General features: G+C 44.3%; 1 protein-coding gene across 1 annotated transcript; it reads left to right on the top strand.

Moving 5' to 3' along the window:
- Nucleotides 1-77: 77 nt before the first annotated feature.
- On the top strand, nucleotides 78-17,488 carry PITPNB (phosphatidylinositol transfer protein beta). The gene is made up of 11 exons (XM_005524336.2): nucleotides 78-181; nucleotides 1,150-1,180; nucleotides 2,013-2,158; nucleotides 2,783-2,874; nucleotides 3,009-3,016; nucleotides 4,133-4,207; nucleotides 5,351-5,434; nucleotides 11,629-11,706; nucleotides 12,210-12,320; nucleotides 12,845-12,967; nucleotides 16,821-17,488. Exons 1-11 carry the CDS (start codon nucleotides 162-164, stop codon nucleotides 16,869-16,871), a joined length of 819 nt encoding a protein of 272 aa, XP_005524393.1. The 5' UTR covers nucleotides 78-161; the 3' UTR covers nucleotides 16,872-17,488.
- Nucleotides 17,489-19,852: the final 2,364 nt, after the last annotated feature.

Here is a 19,852-nt window from a genome sequence, read left to right as displayed (position 1 = left end):
TGGCTGCTGACGGGTGAGGTGTGCGCTCGCGGGGGCTGCGCGCTCTCGGATTGGCGGCACCCGGCGCGTGCGCGCCTCCGGGCGAGGCGCGAGCGCGATTGGGCGCGCGGGCGCGGGCGGGGCCCGGCTCGGGAGCGGCGCGTGCGCGGAGCGGCGGGAAGATGGTGCTGATCAAGGAGTTGTGAGTGGGGGCGGCGGGGAGCGCCGGGGGGCCGGGCTGGGGGGAGCCGCCAGCCCGGCCGCCGCCAGCGCCGCCGCCGCCACCACCGCGCCCGCCGCCGCCCCGCCCCGCCCGGGCCGCGCCCCGCCGGGTCTGCCCCGCCCGCCGCCGCCGGGGCCCGCCCGCACCGCTCCTGCCGTGTGGCCCCGGGGTCGCCGCTTCCTCCGGGGCGCGGGGCCGCTTCGCTCCTCCGTGCGCCGGTGCCGCCGTCACGGGAAAGGCCGTTGTGCACGGCGGGGACGCGGCCCGGCGGTGGCGGGCGCTCCCTGCCCGCAGCGGGAGAGCCGCGGCCCCGCACCGGCAGCTCCGCGAGCTCCATCCCGCGGGGCGCGGCGCGGGGAGGCGGCGGGGCTGTGCGTGATTGCTCCCCGTTTTCCTTAGAAAGCAGCTCGGATGGCAGTGGCGACTGGCCCTGAGCGGGGCCGCAGCCCTTCCCTGCTCCCGGTTGCCTGTTGTGGGGGCGCCGGGAGCTCCACGCCACTGGGTGGATCTCTCCCGTGGGGGCTCCGGCCAGCCAAACACAAGCTGGTTTGTTTGTCTATCCCTCTTTCGGCTGCTCACTACTTCAGAGTCCAGTGACTGTAGCCTCAGTGGTAGTAAAGGTAATGTGTAGGTTCAAAAGTTTATAAACAGATTTAGCATAACACAAAGTTATTATGACAGAGCTGGAAGTAGATCCCAGATTTCCTGGCTCTTTTATGCGGCTTCTACCATTTTCCATCCCTTGTTTTTCCTTTAGTAACCTGGCATTGAACTTTACTTGGGTTTGTTGTGTTATATCCAAAGCCTCCCTGTCACAGAGATTACTGAAGAGAAAACCTGAATTGGCTCCTTTTGACACTTCTTTCTTGAACATCTGTGTTACATCTGTTATCTGCAGGTGAAGCCTAATGATTCGTTTTACTGAATATTCTCTTTTCCTCTTTCAGCCGAGTGGTTTTACCTTGCTCAGTGCAAGAGGTATGTCCTGATCCTCCCTGCTTTATTCAGACTGAGGTGTGGGAGGGGATTGTGTGTCAGAAATGTGACCAGCCTGAGTCCAAACGTTCCCTGTGCTGTTGCTGCGCTGACAGAGATGAGTGACGCAGGTGTGAGCCCTGTTCTGATTAAAGAATTTCCAAGGAAGCAATTGCAGCACAGAGCATTCCACTGCCAGCAATACAACTGTGCCCTGTGGCAGCACTCGGCTGCTGATCCAGCACTGAGGGACTCCAAGCCTTTTCCTGGAGCCTCAGGTGTAGGAATTGTCTTCCCAGATCTGAAGTCAGCAATTTGAATGGCACTGAAGTACATTTCAGAGAGAGTCACGATAGGGTGTCTGTCATGCCAGGGTGTTGGTCGTGCTTCTGATGGAAACATTACACTTGTTCCATAGTGTGGGTTCCTGGGTCCTGTAAGGGCAGCATTGAATTGGTTGAAAGTGTGAATTGGGAAGGCTTAGAGCTGGAAATTGGTCACTCCAAAATCTGTAAACTCAGAATTGATATTTCTTGGTGCAGCGAAAAACAACAAATACATTTAGCTTTTGGGACAGGAAAAATGAAGTTATGATGTGCACCAAAGTGTTGGTTTGCTGTGGAACAACCTGAGTGTAGACCTGGGGTTTGTGAGTTGCAGAGATGTGTTGCAAAAAAGTTGTCAGAGTTCACTATATATCTTTTATATGATGCATTTTAATTTGCTGATAACCTTTTTTGTACTACTGAATTGTCAGAGGAAACAGCTAATTGTTTTTAACATGTTAAAAGTTTTGGCCAACTTTGGTGCTAACATTTGTCTTCTCCCTTTTCAGTATCAAGTTGGGCAACTTTATTCTGTGGCAGAAGCTAGCAAAAACGAAACAGGAGGTGGGGAAGGAATTCAGGTCTTAAAAAATGAGCCTTATGAACAGGATGGCGAGAAGGGACAATACACTCACAAAATCTATCATTTAAAGAGGTAAGAAAAGCCTTGATGCACGTTGTAGTCCCTTGGTATTAAGCAAGAAATGTTTAAAGGTGAGGGTAGCCTTCCATTGTTTGCTGTTCTGGGACACTTGTTTGTGTTTTCCCGCCACTTTGTAATTTGCTGAATTGTTCATGGGTGCTCTGGTGAGTGAGTGAGGAAATGTGAAATACAGTGGATTTTAAATATGTGGGATAGTTGTCTGAGACAGCTGAAAGAATTGTGTTTGCTTGCTCTAGACAGGAGTCAGAGATGAGTGGGACATAAAGTTCCTGCTGCAGGTCAGGAGCTGCTTGCCAAGGAGCTGGAGGTGAGGGCTCTGTGCAGTGCTCTTCCTCAACAGGTGTCTTTGCTGCTCTGCAAGAGGAAGGATAGCACAGCTTTCCTTGTGATCACACAGCTCAATTACCTTATTATTACCTTTCCTGTTTATTTCTTAATCTTGTCATGATCTGGAAAGTCTTTGAAGTTCCTTTGTATTTCACTGCAGGTGACAAGGTACCTCATAACCCCTCAAATGCTTGGGTAGAATGTGCCCTTCTTATTGGAGTGGAAGGAACCAATGAGGAATTTCAGTTGGTGGGATTTTAAACACCTTTTCCATGTTTGTTTCCCCAGTAAAGTCCCTGGGTTTGTAAGGATGATTGCTCCAGAAGGCTCCCTGGTGTTCCACGAGAAGGCCTGGAATGCGTATCCCTACTGTAGAACAAGTGAGTCTCCCCCATGTGTGTTCTTTTGTTGGTGTTTTTATATGTGAGACCTTTCAGAAACAATTGTATCTAATAATGCTCTGTGTTTTCTTTTCCTTTGCATTGCACTGCATTGTGTTTTCCAACGACACCAGTTGTGACAGTGAGTATTTGAAATCCTACCAGTCATATATTGGGTTTTTTTGGGATATATTTTGTCTGTTACTACCACTACAATTGTCTGGCTCCAGCCTGTCATATGTGCCTTGCTAGGACTCCTGGTGCAGAGCTCCCTGTTACTTTATTTGTCTGCTCATGGCTATAATTAGAACTGTAATTTGTCAGAGAAATTATTTCATTTTCTACGTCTTCTTTTATGCCTTTAATTACCATTACAGATGCATAATGTCTGTCCTTGTAAGACATAATGCTAAAAAAAGTGGGAGGGGAAAAAATGACATATCAGAGGCTCCTACACTCCTGAAGGCAGGAAGTGCAGTGAAATGGCATCAGTCCCTGCCTGTCTGAAATGCTGTTGCTGTAAAATGAATTCCTGCCTCAGTTAAAATGGGGTAGCTGGGAATCTAAATGGATCATCTCAGGATTTGGGTTTGTTTCTTTATGATGCATGAGAGGCACATCATTAAGATTTTAATGCTGTTTTACATGTTTTGGTGACCTGTTTAATGAAAACTTATTAGTTAAATGTTAAACTGCTTTATCTGCTCACTTGCAAACACTGTTTAGATTGTTACCATGTGGATGTGACACAAGGAGTAACAAGTGAGTTTGAACTGTTGGGCTTGACTCATCCTGATATCAGTGCACACAGGTGTGTGCCCTCTGACTTCTGGAATCAGCAGGGTTCTCTCATTGTCTTTAGATGTACAATTTGGTGGCAGCTGGACCATTATGATCCAGCTTTATGATTGTAATTGTGCTGTACAGTAACATCTAACTGCAGGACTAATAATTTGAAAAATTACTTGAACATTGAGATAAAGAACTTCAGGGCTGAGGAAGCAGGACAGCAAATGGCAGGGTTATTTCTACTGGTGTGCACAGGTAGAGCTGGATTTCTTAAACATGTCTGGTTTTAATTTAGTACTCACAGCTCTAGTTCATGATTATCAAGATTATCATGTACCTATTTCTGTAAGGTAAGAGGGCTGTTTCTCTGGAAATTTCAATAGGTTGTGTTGCTAGTCAGGGATTAGTAGTGGTATCTAAACTTAGAGCAGAGAGGTGTAATTGTGCTTCTTGCTTTTAATTCTTACAGAATGAATACATGAAAGATGACTTCTTCATAAAAATTGAGACCTGGCATAAACCAGATTTGGGAACAACAGAGAACGTGAGTTGGGCTTTGGATACCAAGCCGTAGTGCAATTGTACAATCAGTACAGATGAAGTATTTTATACCTGGTGGTGGTGGATAATTACTGCATAAAGCAAATGCCTTACCATGAGTAAAGCAAGAAAAGCATTTTTCAGGTCTTTGCAAGGTGGTCAAGCTGTCTCATCTGAGGAGATCCAAGGACAGGAGAAGGGGTTTGGTTTTTATGTTTAGAGGTCAATACAGATGCTTGATTCTCACGCAAATACTTAAATAGCTTTTCAGCAAGTCATTTTTTTATTTCATGTTCTTTCACCACAGACATTCTACTGAGAGTTAGGCTGACAAATTTATTTGAAAACAGGTTTCACAAGACCACTGGAGTTAATCTGTGAACACTCTGTAGTTACATATTGAAGCTGCCTCTGTAAATTGTCCCAACTAGTGATGTTCTTGTTTTGCTCCAGACAGTCAATTTGGTTCATGTATCACTTCAGGAAAATTTTGAGCTGTAGTGATAAACATTTATAAACCATCCAGAGAGGAGTAGTTGTCAGTCTGTTGCCAGTGCTTGGGTGAGCTGTAGCTCTGGATGTGCTTCACAGAAGGGGGATTGTTCTTGGACAGCTCTGCTGGCTGTAACTGAGTTTAGGTGTGCTGGACAGATCACAGGTGAGGAGTTGATTCCATCCTCAGACCTTTGCACACCCTCAGACTACACCTGGTCCACCTTCAAGGCAGTCCTATGATTCAGGGAACCTATGACATCAGTTAGGTTACTGAAATCTGTGTTTTCCATATCTGTAATTTTTGCACCTTCTTTCTAGCTTGAAAAATTAATGCAGATTATGGAATAGGTAATGGTTCTAATTAGAGCTTGATTTCATTAGTGCTAACAAATGTGACAGATGAATACAGCCTAATCTTAAATCCAGGTTTCCTGAATGCACAAGAAGTGAAGGCTTTGTGCTGGTTTAAAATTGATTAGTGAGTGAATTAAACTGTAATTGTGGAGATCATTCCCTTTGAGAAAGGGTAGGTTTGGAGAATGCTGCCTCTACAGCATCCTGAAAAGCTCCCTGGCACACACATGTGCTGCACGTGCACATCACTGTGTGATTCCCAGCATGGGAATAATTCCTCCTTGTTCTTTTTTTGCAGGTTCACAATTTAGATCCAAACACATGGAAGAGTGTTGAGGTTGTCCATATTGACATTGCAGATAGAACTCAAGTAGAACCAGGAGTAAGTAAATGTTCTGCTGTTGGGTCTGGGGTGTAGCATGCAGCTGATTCCACTTGTGCTTTGTGTTGATAGTGAATAAGCTAAAACGCTGTGGATTTTACCCAACAGAGACATGAAAAGTGTCTTGAACAGAATCATTCATTTATGTGCTTGCCTTACTTCTTCGGTTTTACTGCTGATTCTCTCTGCAGATCTGGGGCTGCTGGGGCTGTTGTCTGGTTTGTTAAATTGTAACAGCTGGACTGTTGGATGTGTAATACATTTTAGACAGTAGGGAGATGATAGGCACTCATATGGAGACCATGTTTGCACAATAAATGTGATTGTCAGGCTCTTTATACTGTTTAACTGTTACTTTCTGAAAGTAGATACTTGGATATCCTACATTTTGGGGAGAGGACTTCTTTGCAGGAAGTCCTTGAAACTATTTTCAGCACATTATCCTCTTTTCTTTCTTCTTTCACATATTTGACCTACAGAGTATCAAAACTGAGTGCAGAATAGTCTCATCCAGAGTCTCAAGCCTCCTCTGATGTTTCCTTTTCATTAGCTTCTAACACCATTTCCACTTTTAGCAAATACTTTGAGCACGTATTTTCAGATTTAAAATCACAGTATACCCCATTCTTGTGTAGGAATGCTTTGGATTAATTTTCACCATGTGATGCAAATTTTTGTTTCCATTACATCTCCCAGAAACTCTGTTTTGCTAAGTCCTGACTTCATTAACCAAAGTCTGGCTTTGTGATTAAACTCTTAGCAGACACTGGCAACTCTGAGCTACTTGCAGACTGACATCCTTGCTGTTTACCTGTTTTCTCCTTAAAATTAGACATCAGGAATTCTCTGGACCGACACTTGGAGTCTCTTCTGATACAAAAGTCTGCAGTTTCTGACCTTTGTCTTCTCTCTCTTCACTTCTTAGGAATTCAGGAGAGACACTTTCTGTTTGTGCTGATATCTTTATCAAGTTTAGGTAATGGAACTTGAATTTTATTTATTTTTCTTGGAAGTTCAGCTACATCATAACAAAATTACCAAGATGGCCATGCTGGCTTTGTGCCTTCAGAGAAGGCTGCTGGTCTTGGAAAGCAAATGTCCCCAACAAAAGCATCACCTCTTTTCCCTGTGTTCTATTTGTCCAGATGTTCTTTTCCTGCAGTTTCTTTATCTTTGTTCTGTGATATTCAAGCAATCACCAGTTCACTCTGTGGGGTCATGTTTGAAATCATGTGCTTTGTATAGTTTTGGATTTTTTTTTTGTTATGATGCTTTTTTTGGAATTACCATTCTAAGTGGCTGGGTGAGATTTTTTGGTCTGCTTCATTTTTTAGTGAAAAGGAATAGTCAGTGTTTTCAAAGGAGAGTTTTATTTGTACATTTATCTTCTCAAACATAGTTTTACCTGGAAAAGCAGCTCAAATGTATGAGCTCAGGTAACAGTAGAATTGAAAGAATGGTGCTACATCTATAAAATCCAGCAGTGTTGAAAAAGTTTTCGTGTATTCAAGTTACATCCTTTTGTTCTTGTGAATGAACCTTGTCCACCCCCCTGTGGGGTTGTAGTTACTTTAGTTTCAGAGCTACAGTCAGCATAAATATGAAAATACAAATTTCTTTAAGCTACTGATGGTGTGCATGTGCTGACTCGTGCTCATTTCAGTATGTATAGAAATAGTTTGGGTGACAGCTGTGACTTTCTTTAGATACACATTTAACTTTGCTTTCTCTTAATCATCTCCAGCATGCAGTCTGTGTCACTTTATGTTGTTTGTATATAAAAGTGGCTTCCCAGGAGAGAAAGACTTTTTAAAGTGTAAGCAAAAATGAACACTTGATTAACATCAGAGGAGGCTGTGGTTTTGGAAACAATTTACAAAAGAGTAGAGTGTAGTGAAAACAAATTGAAATCAGGTTTATAGCTATTTTTCACAATGAAAACATTAAATGTCTTGTTTAGGTCATAGTGGATCTTTATTACTTGAAAGAAAGTTCTAAAATTACAATTTTATATGAATCAGCCAGATTACACATGCCTTAAGAGTTCTGGGACTTCTGTGTGCTGTCCATTTTTTTACAGCGTGAGGAAATATATTGGAATATAGGAATTGCTCTTCTGTAGTCTGTAAGGAAGTGTTAAAAGATTCTCAAGTTACAGAGCTTGATAGGTGGATCTCTCCCATTTCAGACTTAATTTATCATTATAGGCAGCTAAGCAGCTCCACCTTTTTTGTGCTGAACCTTGGAATCACCATGCAATGACACATCCCATGGGACAGCCTATCTGTGGACAAATGTGATGTGCTTTTAATTTTATGCCCCTCTTTTCCTCCTGTCCTGGGTGTTTATAAATATTCATCTCTTCCAGCCTCATTCCTGGAGACCTTTAACTCCTTGTTCTGGGCATGGCAGCACGATGTGCATCCCTGATAACCAGGCTGGTTTCATTCTCATTTGAACCTTGGCATTCTTTCAAAGGTGATCTCAGGCAATGGTTCTCCTGATAGTGGTGCTGTAGCTGCAGGACTCTTCAGGAGATGGGAGTGATTGCAAGACATTTTTTATTAAAAGCCATTTAGCTAAACCTTCCTTAAACACACGAGTGCATGTCAGGGCAGTGCATGGTAGTGCTGGTGACTCAGTTATGGGAATCTTGCACTGAGTTGAGAGTATGACATACTTGGATAAACCTGATTTTGGTCTCCTGTTGTGCTGTGAGTGAGCACTCACAGAGCTGTGGGTGATGTTGGAGGGAAGTATTGGTAGGTGTTTCTTTCTACAGGATATGAATGTGAGTTTTTTGCTTGATAACACCAGTGGTATGTACATTCTCTTGCTTAAAACAAGAGAGTAATACAGTATTGAGTAAAACAGGAGGCTAATACAGTATTGAGCTGGAAAGCCAGAATTTGTGCCCACCTACCTAGTTAGTGTGATGCCACTCCATGTTCAGTTCCATTTTCATGGTTTTGCAGATCAGACATCAGACTTGTGTAATTCTCATGTTAGGTTCTAAAAGTTTTCTTAAAATCATTCTGTCCTGTATATATGCTTTGAATCTTTATACCATTTGATAGTGAATCATGAGCTCTCAGGAGCACTGTTATATTATAAAGAAGTGCCCAAGTTCTGGGTTTGTTGTGATATTTATTGTGTGTAGTTCACGGTCTCTGTAAATCATTCTTTATAATAGATGGTTGCATTCATGCATATTATTGAGAATTTGAGCAGAAACTGCTTGTGAAATGGTATTTGTGTGTTTCTTTGAAATAGTTTTGCTCCTCTGTCTTGTTATGCTGCTGCAGGCTGATGTTTGCCTGTCTGTCTTTCCAGAGGGTTTCAGGGGTTTGAGCTGTAGTATTTGCTCCAGCAGCTGCCTGTTTTTCTTCCTAAGAAGGACTTGTTGTTGTCAGGCGTTAAGCTCTTGCTGCACAGATATTTTCCTTAAACTCTGCAAAGAACTGTTGTTTATTTGTACTTTGGCTCTAGTCCAGTCTTCTTCCCTGCATGCTTGTAGGATTTGTGTGTAGAGAAGAGTTCCTGCAATGCTCTCCTGTCCATCTAGGCTTTAGTCTATAAAGAGTTTTTTCCTGTCCTTAACAGGATTTGGCTTAACTGCATTCTAAAAGGTCTTGGATCAAAGCTTCTGTCTCTAGCATAGAAAACTTTCCCATGACTCATGTATTTTCTTGGAATTTCTGTTTTCACTCCTACATTTTATTCATGGATAACAGTTTCTTCCCCAGTGTTTCTAGCTGTGGTTATTTTTATGTGGGTCCTAAATGCAAGAGCACAGTTGCTTTTTACCAGTGTCCCTGTGCAGTGGGAGGTAGGATGGCAGGTAGCATCATCGTGGGGACTTGAGTGTCCCTGGGCTATCCAGACAAATCATTCCACTCCATAAACCAGGCAGATCAAGGCTGCACATGTAGCTCAGGTTAAATGCCTCATGCCTCACACCACTACAGTGAGCTCTGCCTTGGCAGGATGTTCACACAGTGGAAATAAATTCAGGGTTGTCTCAGTGCAGTACCTGGTTTTATTTATAAAATTGGCAATAAGATGTGTAATTCTTGTGTTTCTGTTTGGCACGTTGCTGACCCAAACCAGCAGCAGTTCTGCCAACAATTAGTTACATAGAGCAAACTTGTTTATCCATTGCTATAGCTTGATTCACTTCAGTGTCTTCTATCCAGTGGCTGAGTGAAATTTTTAAAAGGCAGTCATGATCAGTAATTTAAAATATTCTCTGTATTTCTGTAATAACATTTTGCTGTAGTATTTGCATATTAAAGGTGATTTAAATGTAAAGAAGATGACTCTTTTTCTACACAAGGATTGTTAAAAAATAATTTTTAAAAAGTGTATTACATTGAGCCTCCAGGACAATGCAGAACCTGAGGATTCCAGTGGGTTGCAGCTGTCCTCTCCCACAGTATTTGGAAATAACTTGTGAGGTGAGAAGTTGGTCTCAGACACAGCCAATGGCTCTGGCTCAGTGCTCAGTGAGGGAAGGGACAAGAAGGGACTCAGGGCAGGATTTTGTGTGCTGCTGTGTATTTGCTCTTTGTGATGTCTGTGGAAAGGACACGTGCTTTATTACAGTAAAATCGTAGATAAGTGGGTTTCACTAAAATTCAGGTGACAGATATGGCTTGTAGTCTTTCTGTAATTATAATAATTCAAAACTTTAAATGTTTAAGTATTGCTGTGCAGTGCTGGTTCCTGGTTCCTCAGGATCTGAGGCAGGGGAAGGCTTGTGGAGCACCATGGCAGCCCCTGCTGAGGTTGGCTGACTGTTGTGTGGGTTCTTCAAACTAGAATTTTGTTTCAGCTTAGAGGGAGAACTAGAGGAGAGTCCTGGTTTGTGGAAATTCATGAAACACTGATTAGCAATGAGATTGAAATATCTTCACTCCCTTGGCTGCTTCTGTGAAATATCTGCTCAATTCCTAAAGTATATGTTTGAGTCCTCAGTATGGAAGTTTGCCTGAATACCTAGTATTCTAGATAAATTAGGGTTTCTTCAGCCTATTTTAATATGCAGTGTAGGTAGGTATGTTAAAAGAACTGGGAACAATGGAGAAAACTGAAGAGAAGAAAGTGTATCAGCTGGTGTTCTGTAAGTGAAATCATATTCCTCTGAGAGGACTTCCTGGATTTTTCAGCTCCATTTGGCTTGCAGTAGGTTTTTGTAAATGTCAGAATGTCTGTGAAAGCATTAACAGTTAATATGTGTAGCCTTGCTCTGTGGATTTAGAATTTAGTCTAGAAGTAGCCTTTGTTCCTCTGGAGCTGAAAGCTGATGTGGTCTTCAGCAGCCAGGAGCTGCTTCTCTTGGAGGTGTTTCTTTCACTCCATGTTCTGCAGATTTTGGCTTCACAGAAACTTTATTTAAAAATGGGACCTTAAACTCTGCTAAACTTGGGCTTTTCTGTGGCAACTACCAAGCCTTTGTTCTGCTTTGAAGCAACTTAAATTGTTACATTTGTGTTGTGTGGGTGTAATGGTAATCTTGGATAAATGTTTTTTACGCACAGTATAAACCTTACTTGCTTTCACTGAGGTCAGAGTTTTTAATCCTTTCTTAGTTTCCGTGGCAGCATCTTTATTAAATAACCATTTTCATACCCCTAATCAGTAGAATTCAATAAATCCATCTGTTGGAAGCATTTGTCCCTTTCAACTCTGTATCCATTGGCTTTTCCCTCATGCAAGAGGGCGAGCAGAGCTGTCCACGGTGAGGCAGCGCTGTGTGGGCTCTGCCCTGGCTCAGGCTGGGATCTCAGAGTTTCTGACTGTGTGAGGGAGTTGTTTCTGCCTTCTTCTCCCCCCTGTTCTGCCTTCTTCTCCCCCTGTTCTGCCTTCTTCCCCCCCTGTTCTGCCTCCCCAGCAGCGGCCATGTGTTGCAGCCTGAGCAGCTTTATTGTGCTGCTTGTTGAATTAATGCCTTCTCCTCCTCTCAGGGGTCACAGACCCGGTGGGACGGTGCAGAGGTCAGTGTGCACAGCACAGGGCAGCCCTGGAGAGCTGTCCTGTTGGGAGCAGGGGTGATGGAGCCTGGCAGCTGTGCTGCACCCACCCTGCTCCAGAGCACTCAGGGAATCGTTTCGGCAGCCATGAGCAGAAGCTTAACACAGTGGGATATTGAATCTGGTGGTGTTTTCTGACTCTCAGAGTGTTTTATGTTACAGGACTACAAAGCTGATGAAGATCCTGCATTATTCCAGTCAGTTAAAACGAAGAGAGGACCTCTGGGGCCAAACTGGAAGGTACTAGGAACTGTTGTTCCAGCCTTACGAAGTCTTTATCATCAGAAGAACGAAGTTCATGGTTCCTTCACAACTTGACTCAACTCCTTTTGAGGAACCAATTTCCTGTGGCCCAGCACATCCCCCGTGTGCCACCTCAGTGACGCCCCAGCAGCAGCACAGAGCTTGCCAGTACCCCCTGCCAGCCATCAGAATCTGTCCCAGGAGAGAATGGGCTGTGTGGGCCACACCAGAGGTCCCACAGGAATTGAGCAGCCCACTGCTTGCCCTGGAGTGAATGACAGGGAGCCTGTCAGGAGCAGCCCAAATTTACTGATTAGAATGTTGTTTTTCTGTAATAATGCTTAGATTTCTATTTTATTATCATAACAAGATAGTTAAGTTTAATTAATTTACTATAAATTAATTATCATATTTATAATTCTAATGCACTGATTAGAATTATAATTTCTAATAATTATACTTCTAAAGTAATAAAATTTTATTTCTATTACCCCAAACAGAAGGAGTTAGCAACTGATGAGGAGTGTCCCAAAATGTGTGCTTACAAATTGGTGACCATCAAATTTAAGTGGTGGGGACTGCAGAACAAAGTTGAAAACTTTATACAAAAGGTGAGTACTTCTGCCTTTTGGGGCTGTGTTGATGTGGGCGTTTGAGCAAGGGCAGTGGTGCAGTTTCCTATTCCTCATAGCCAGGGTATTCCTGTCCATTTCCCCAGCCAGTCAAACCATTTGTGTCTTGGTTTGCTGCAGGTGGGGCTTCACTGGTAGTACCAGAACAATTCTCTAGAGAAAAAAAGTCTTCTGGAAGTGGCTGTTCTGGTTTGGCTGCTGCCATCTTGGAGCTGGAGCAGATTTTAATAACATTCTTCATAATTCTCAAGTAATGTGAATGGCTGAACTTTAATGAAAGTCTTTTTTTGACAGTGAAATTTGTTCATTTTTTTCCATGTTAAAGCATTTGAGAAATGAGGTGAATTTAAGTTGGATCCAGGGGTGTGAGGTGGCTGAATCTGTTACAGTGTGAAGCAGCACGCACTTGAAGATTTTGACTCTTCAAACTGAGCAGCTGCTATCACTTCACCAGCCTTTAGCAAGTCCTACCTGTGATCTAATGTTTGTTTATTTTCTTAAAGCAAGAAAAAAGGATATTTACCAACTTCCACCGCCAGCTGTTCTGTTGGATTGACAAGTGGATTGAACTGACTATGGAGGACATCAGGAGAATGGAGGATGAAACCCAGAAGGAGCTGGAAGCGGTAAGAAAGCTTTTTTTTAAGGCTCAGATGTGCTACAGATTTATCTGTGCAGAAACTGAGGCAAGCTGTGTGATGTCCATGCCTGTGTGTGTGTTTGGGCAATTGCTGGTGGGCACTGTGGCCCCTTGGGTACAGCCCCATGTGCTTCAAGCTCCTGCATTCGGAGCTGTCATGCTGGAAGTGGCTGTAATGTGAGTACCTCTGATGTCATTAGATGCAGGATGTCTGTCCTGACTACCTCTGTGTTTATGGCACCACATCCATTGCACAAAGTCCCATTCAGGGCCCTTTTGTCACTTGGTGGTTGGAGCTCAAAGCTGTCTCTGTCCTGTTCCATCACATGTCTTGCTTTGTTTCGTTTCTAGTCATCACTAGATCTGATTACTTTTTCTCTTCAAGCATGTTTTCGAGCAAGTTTGTGTCACCTGTCAGCTGTTCCACTTCTGATTAGCACACCAAACCAAAGTTTTACTTCCAAAAAGAAAGTCAGTAAAATCAGCTGAGACTGTGTCAGTTTTCCTGCTTCAGTGGCTGTGAGGACCAGATCTGTGTGGCCTGATGTATCATGGGCTGAAGTCTGAGAGAAAATTCAGAGCACTGTCACTGCTCTTTCCATTCAGAAGTAGAGGACCACCATAGGCTAGGAAGGATGCCTTCTTCTGTAGAGTCTTTCCAGAACATGGCCTTTGACATGAACTTTTCCCATGTTAAATCCCACTGGCATTTTGCAGCTTTTTTGCAGTTCTTGGATTTGCAGTTGTATTTCCTTCCCATTTTGACAATTGCTTCATGCCCCAAACCCACTCAGGTTACCCAGACAGTTCCAGTGTCTTGGTTTTTCCAAGGCACAATGTGTCTTCAGCTACAACTTGCTGTTTGCATGGTTTGACCCATTCCAGACACCTCTAATCTGGTTGCCTGAGGCTTCAGACCAGCTGTGGACACATTCTGTGGTCTGTGCCTGGTGCATCTTTGCTGTTGGTACCAAACCAGCTGCAGCTCCTCCCTCCCCACTCATGTTCTCCAGGGACTTTCCAAACAGTGTGGAACAGCCTGTGTTGGGATGTTTCCTGGGTTTGGAAGAAGTATTTCTTCTTGGTCCTGTGCTGAGCTGTAGCACCAAATGCTCTTTTCCCATAAGCTGAAGGGTTTGGGTCAGCAGCCCCAGAATGCACTTTGGACAAGGTTGGTGTTCACTCACTCCTGCAAATCTTTTGCTCTCTTATGGGCATTTGGGTATTTTTAGCAGTTGTTCTATCAAATCAAGGGGGTTTCTTCATGAATTCTAATTTATGCCTGATCCTGTTCCTAGAGCCACCTGTTCCCAGGTGTCTGTGAAGGAAGGAAGCATTAACAGCTGTCCTCTCTAAACTGATTTTTGCCTGAAGGGTTCCCTCTTGCACATCCATAGTTCTTCATTTGGACTGAAGTAGACTTTATCCAGTTTCCCTGAGCAAGGGTAGTAGTGGCAGTGAGGAGTGCACACCAGAGGTGTGCTAGAGAGAGGCAGCAGAACCTGACACACCTGTGTGCATGATGAAATTGTTCCTTTGTGTTCTGTGGATGTTTTGTTTCACATTTCTCACTGGTAAGTAGATATTTTAAAATTTTTTTCCAAAATATTTGCTGCTCTTTTAGTTCTCACCTTAAGTCAAACCCAGCTCACATTTGTCTCTGGGTGTAACATCTATCCTCATTCTTAAACATCAAACGTACTTACTTAATATTTTCTCATTTTGCAAAGGCAAATTGTTTTTTGCAAATAGCTTGCTGTGTAAGAAGTTAGTGTCAGGAATTTGTGTATTTTTTAAAAAGTTGGGTTGTTTTGGTTATTTTTTTTTTTAAAAACAAGATTAATGTGTGATGTTACACTAACCCAGATTTCTGTGGATATTGTGAAATGTGAGAGGAGTGGGGACCTGCTGTCTTGGGGTTTTTTCAATTGTTGCAAGAGGGGTATCTACAAACACCTGCAAATGATGTAATTTCCATGGCTTTGTGGTGCAGTGCGTTATTGGACAACCTAAGGGCAAAAATGTCACTGCCAAATAATATAAATGCTAGTTTTATCTAAAGTAATTTGTTATCTGTTTTCACATTCAACTACTCCATCCACTGTGCTCACCAGTAACTGCCATTACATCCCCAGTACGCCACAAAGAGTGTTTTATGGCCAGGACCTCTGGGAAGTGAGTGCTCAGGGATGATGTGCTCAGTGTGACACAGATGCCCCTGTCCCTGCAGAGTGGTCAGGAATGGACAGGGCTGCCCTAGGCAGTTCTGTGATGCTGAGAGCCAAACCAGGCACAAAGCAGGGCTGGCAGTGCATGTTCTTTCCCACACAGTGTCCTGGTACTCTTCCCCTTCTCATGAACACCCTTTCTTCCTTCTGCTCCCAGCTGATCTTTATCTGGATTCTGTGCACATTCCAGTTCTTTTGTTGCTCCTGTGCTTCATCTTCAGTCGATTTTTATAGTCAGGATCTCTGCTTTTGTTACTTTCTGTTTACTCTCTGAATCTTCATCACTGTTCTTCCAGAGTTCCTCTGTCCCAGTCCATTTTTTTCTCACTGTTTATGTTTCACTTGGTGGATTCTGTCTCTGGCTGCTGGAGATGAGAAGCACCTCTGCTCCATGAAACATGCATCAGCTCACTGCAGAGTAGGAAAGCATCTGGTCCAGCCAAAGCCCTGTGACCAACCTCTCTCATGCCACACTGGGTATCCTGAGCAGTGATTCCATGCTGGAGCATCGCGGGCTTGGTAAAAATTCAAGCACCATTGTTTACGGCTGCTCTCCAGTTCCCAGGTCTCCTTGCCAAAAAGAAATACCATGCCATGGCCAAACCCCCTTAGCTGTAGCTGGTCCTGGCCCTGGCCAGGGAGAAGCAGATCCTGGCCCTGCAGGTCATTCCTTCTCTCATACTAACCACGGCGCGGCAGGTTCTGTGTGTGGAGCTCACGTTTTATTTCACTTCAGATGCGTAAGAAGGGTTCCGTTCGAGGCACTTTGGCTGCGGACGTCTAGAGGAGTTCTCTGTAGGTTCTGAGGCAAAGCAAGCTGTGTAAGTCAACTGCTGGATGGAAAAGGAGGAGAGGGATTAATGTTCTTTTGGATGGGAATTGTTAGCAGAAATCATCTTAATGTCCACATGACCCATGTGGGCCTTACCTTCCTCCTGCTCGGTGCGGTGACCAGCAGGTGGGACTGACCCACGGTGCCCAGGACACACCGGATGGGCGCTGATGCAGGCACTAAGGCTGGGAGCAGATTGCTGCAGCGTTGGCCACCTGCCCTGGTGCCTGCTGCTCACCCAGTGCAGGCACCCGAGGTGTGGGATGTGCTGCTGTGGCCCTGGCGCCCTCCCCTTCTGGGCAGCAGACACGCCAGCATCGCTTCGCTGCACACGCAGTAGCAAAGTGATCTGTGGCCTTGGTCCGTGTCACTTAGGGAGGCTGTGGAGCATCACCTTCCAAACACGTTCAGTTCTTGAAATCCAGTTCCACCCAGTCTTTATAGACACTGAAGCGTGTCAGAGCTGTTGGTGCGGGAGCAGCTTCTCCAGGAGTTACAGGAGTTAAAGGGCTGCTGTTCCTCACAGGGACTGTAACATCCCAGCCCGAGGGTGCCAATCCCGCTGCTGTGTGCGGGCTCCCCATTGCAGGGAGCTGCTCCCACCCCTGGGGGCAGGTCCTACCCAAGGGCAGCTCCCAGAGATTCCCTCGGGAGCTGGCATTGCTTTGGTGGTGTTCTGAGGCCCTGTCCTGCTTTTCCCTGGAGATAATCTCCCTGCCTGTTTGGAGCTCTGTCTGGAGAAGCTGCTAATGCAGAAATTTCTCTTCCTCTCTCCACAGCTGCGTAACCAAGGCCAAGTGAGAGGAACGAGTGCTGCCAATGACGAGTGACGCCGGACGGACGCCGGTGCCGGATCTTGGCTGTGTGTGTGGGTGCATGACTCTGTATATAACTACACACACACACATGCAGACAGAAGGGGTGGTTACAGTGTCTCCGGGTGCTATACCTGTCCTAGCAAAGATCCCAAGGAAACTGCTTTCATTATGTATACCCCAAGCAAATAAAAAATCAACTGAGTAGTGTCATTTAAAGGATGAATTTTGCTAACTGGTATGTTCATGAATGTCAATACTGGACCAATTTTTGCCCTACTTGTTTCCTCTCCTGTCCAAGTCACTCTGCTCTAACTTGCCCATCTCTCATTGTAAAGGAACACTCAAACAAGTTAATTTCAGTTTTATGTCTTCCCTATGTGATGAGTTTTTGGAATCGGAACAATGAATGTATTTATAGCTATTTATTTCTGGATTGTCATTATCCTCTAGTCAAATCAGAAAAAAAAAATTTCTATTAGTGGAAATTGGAAGACTTTTACTGTTGAATAAGTTTAACCCAAACTTTACCCACTCACTGATTTAAAAGGAAAAAATCATGTTTTATTGGACTTTTGTACATTGAAATGCTAACAGTTTTCTTCATTAAAATTGGCAAGATTAAGGAAAAATGGCTTGTGATTTATAAAGTAATTTGCAGCTTGAAATTTTCCAGAAGCTACTTTTTAGACAAATACACTACAGTACCTGTAGAGCATTTTCCAGTGTATCTTAGGTTGGGCAGTGAGGACAGGGTTAGCCCTTCCCTCCAGAAATACTCCTGCCAGTGCAGTGGCTGTTTTCCAGAGCTTCCCTTTGGAAGCCATGCAAGCATTCTGGATTTCACACACAGCAATGGATTAAAATTGTGATTTTAGCTGTTTTAATGTTGGAAATACACTTTGGGAGATGTAGACTTTCAGATATGATGACATTTTCAGTTGTAGCCCCTGACATGTTTCCCTGCTGTCTGTGAGAGGCTGATGTGTGAGAGCCCCTGGGATAACAAAAACTCCATAGGGAAAAGGTGTTCAGCATGTTTAAGGAACTATTCAGAGCACATAACAGGGGGACATTATCCTAATGCTTGTTAGATCAAAGAAAAATTATTTTTAAAAGCACTAGTTAGATAAAGATCTGTTAATGCCTGGTTTCCTCCCAGCACCCTTGGCAGGGCAAACCTTGCCTGACTTCCTAGGAGGGATCTGATTTCTGTTACCATCAGTGACAAAACATTCCTGCACTGGCAGCACGGGCCAGGTGTGCCGTGCACCTTGTCCTGGTGTCACTGGCACTGCCACACTTGCCCAGCACCGGTGCCTCGGCTGAGTGCTGCACTCCCCCACCCTCCAGCCCCACAGTAACGTGTTTGGTTTCCTTTCTGGGTTAGTTCAGTGGTTATTTGTCCTGTACCACCAGGAGGTTGGGTTGGTAAATGCAGAGAATGGCACACACACAGTTTGAAAGTACCCCTGAAACCCAAGGTCTCAGGTCTCCTCCTCAGTGCTGGAGTTCATGTCCTGCCATTGTTAATGTGTTGCAACGCAGAGGGAAAGAGGATCTGTGACTTCCATGGGTTTGGACTAGTTGTGAAAATTTGAGAGAATCTTGTAGTGAATGTACAATGTTTAGTTTCCTTTGGCAGTCTCTGGTGTGACTGCCAAGTAAAGCAGGCAATGAAATTTAATTAAATAAATTTGATGATAAAAAGCTCTGTCTCTTATCTCAGGCACTCGCATTTTGCTCCTGAGCTGGCGTTTGGGGTCCCAAAGGCTGCTGTCACCTGGGCACTCTGGGGCTGGGTTCGGTTTGGGATTCCAGGCTGAGTAGCACCTGGAACTTAGATGCTCCTGAGCAGGAAGGACTCTGTGCTGGGCTGGCAGAGGTGGGAGCGGGCAGGAGGAGGGGCTGCAGGTGGGAGGTGCCTCCCATGGGGCACCAGAGGTGCTGAGGGGCTTCTGGTGTCCCTCTCTGGCTGGTCCATTCCTGGGGTGGCTGAGCTGCCCTCAGTGCTGGCTCTGGGGCAGGGCTCTGCCTGCTCAGGTTGTGCCATCACCTGCTGCAAATGAAGGCTTGTACGGCTCCTTTGGTAAATGCAGAGTTGAATTCTGTCTTTACTACCAGCTTGTTTAGCTTCCAGATGGTGAACCAACAGGAAGCAGTGGAAGTGTAACGTAGTTTTGATATAATGGATATGTAAACGTGATAGTTACTCACTGCAATAGACTGCTGTGAACCATATTCCAGCAGTAACCTTTGAAATCCATCACTTGGCTTTACACAAGTGTGATCTAAAGGGGATATGCAAGGAATTTGCTTTTTTTCTTGAGGATTTTTAATCACTGAAGAGGAAGGAGAATGATTTCTGTCTTTTACCTTTACATGTAGACTGAGAAATGTCAGGGGAAAAAATCTGCTGAGATTTTGGGTCTCCTGGGATTTTCCACTCTCAGGCCTTTCTAAATACTCTGAGCAGTCTGAAAATGTCCCATAAGACAATTTAGTCTGCATTTCCGAGCCTCAGTCAATTCAGCCGTGTTTAGGAGCTACATCATGTCCTTGAAATGTGCTGTGGTTTTATGGCAAAATCTGAGGTACAAGGCTGTTGCTGTGGTTTTTATTCAGTTGATACAATTCAAGAGTCTTCTCCATTGAATTGTGTCTTGATAAAGTCATTGGGAAAAGATTTTCTTTGAAGTTTCGTGATTTTTAATGAAAGACTTTCTACTTGCTTGAATTGATATGGAAAATGAAATTTAATCAAGAGCATATAATTGTCAGGAAGCAGAGATTATCCAGAGTGATGGCTGCAGACATTCCATTCCTGGGAGCCTCCTCTTCTCCTTGTTGCCTGCTGTGGGCAGAATTCAGTGTGCAAACCCTACCACAAACAATGTTCTGGCATGCACAGGAGCTTCAAAGATTATAATGATAATGTGTCAAGCCCTGATTTAGGAGGCAGATTTTCAATTGCTTCTACCTGAGGCATCACCTGA

This window comes from Pseudopodoces humilis, chromosome 20, assembly GCF_049639895.1.
Source record: "Pseudopodoces humilis isolate 2021_Gansu_Grassland_sample_001 chromosome 20, ASM4963989v1, whole genome shotgun sequence".
Taxonomy (NCBI): domain Eukaryota; kingdom Metazoa; phylum Chordata; class Aves; order Passeriformes; family Paridae; genus Pseudopodoces; species Pseudopodoces humilis.
This window is presented reverse-complemented; position numbering and strand designations above follow the sequence as displayed.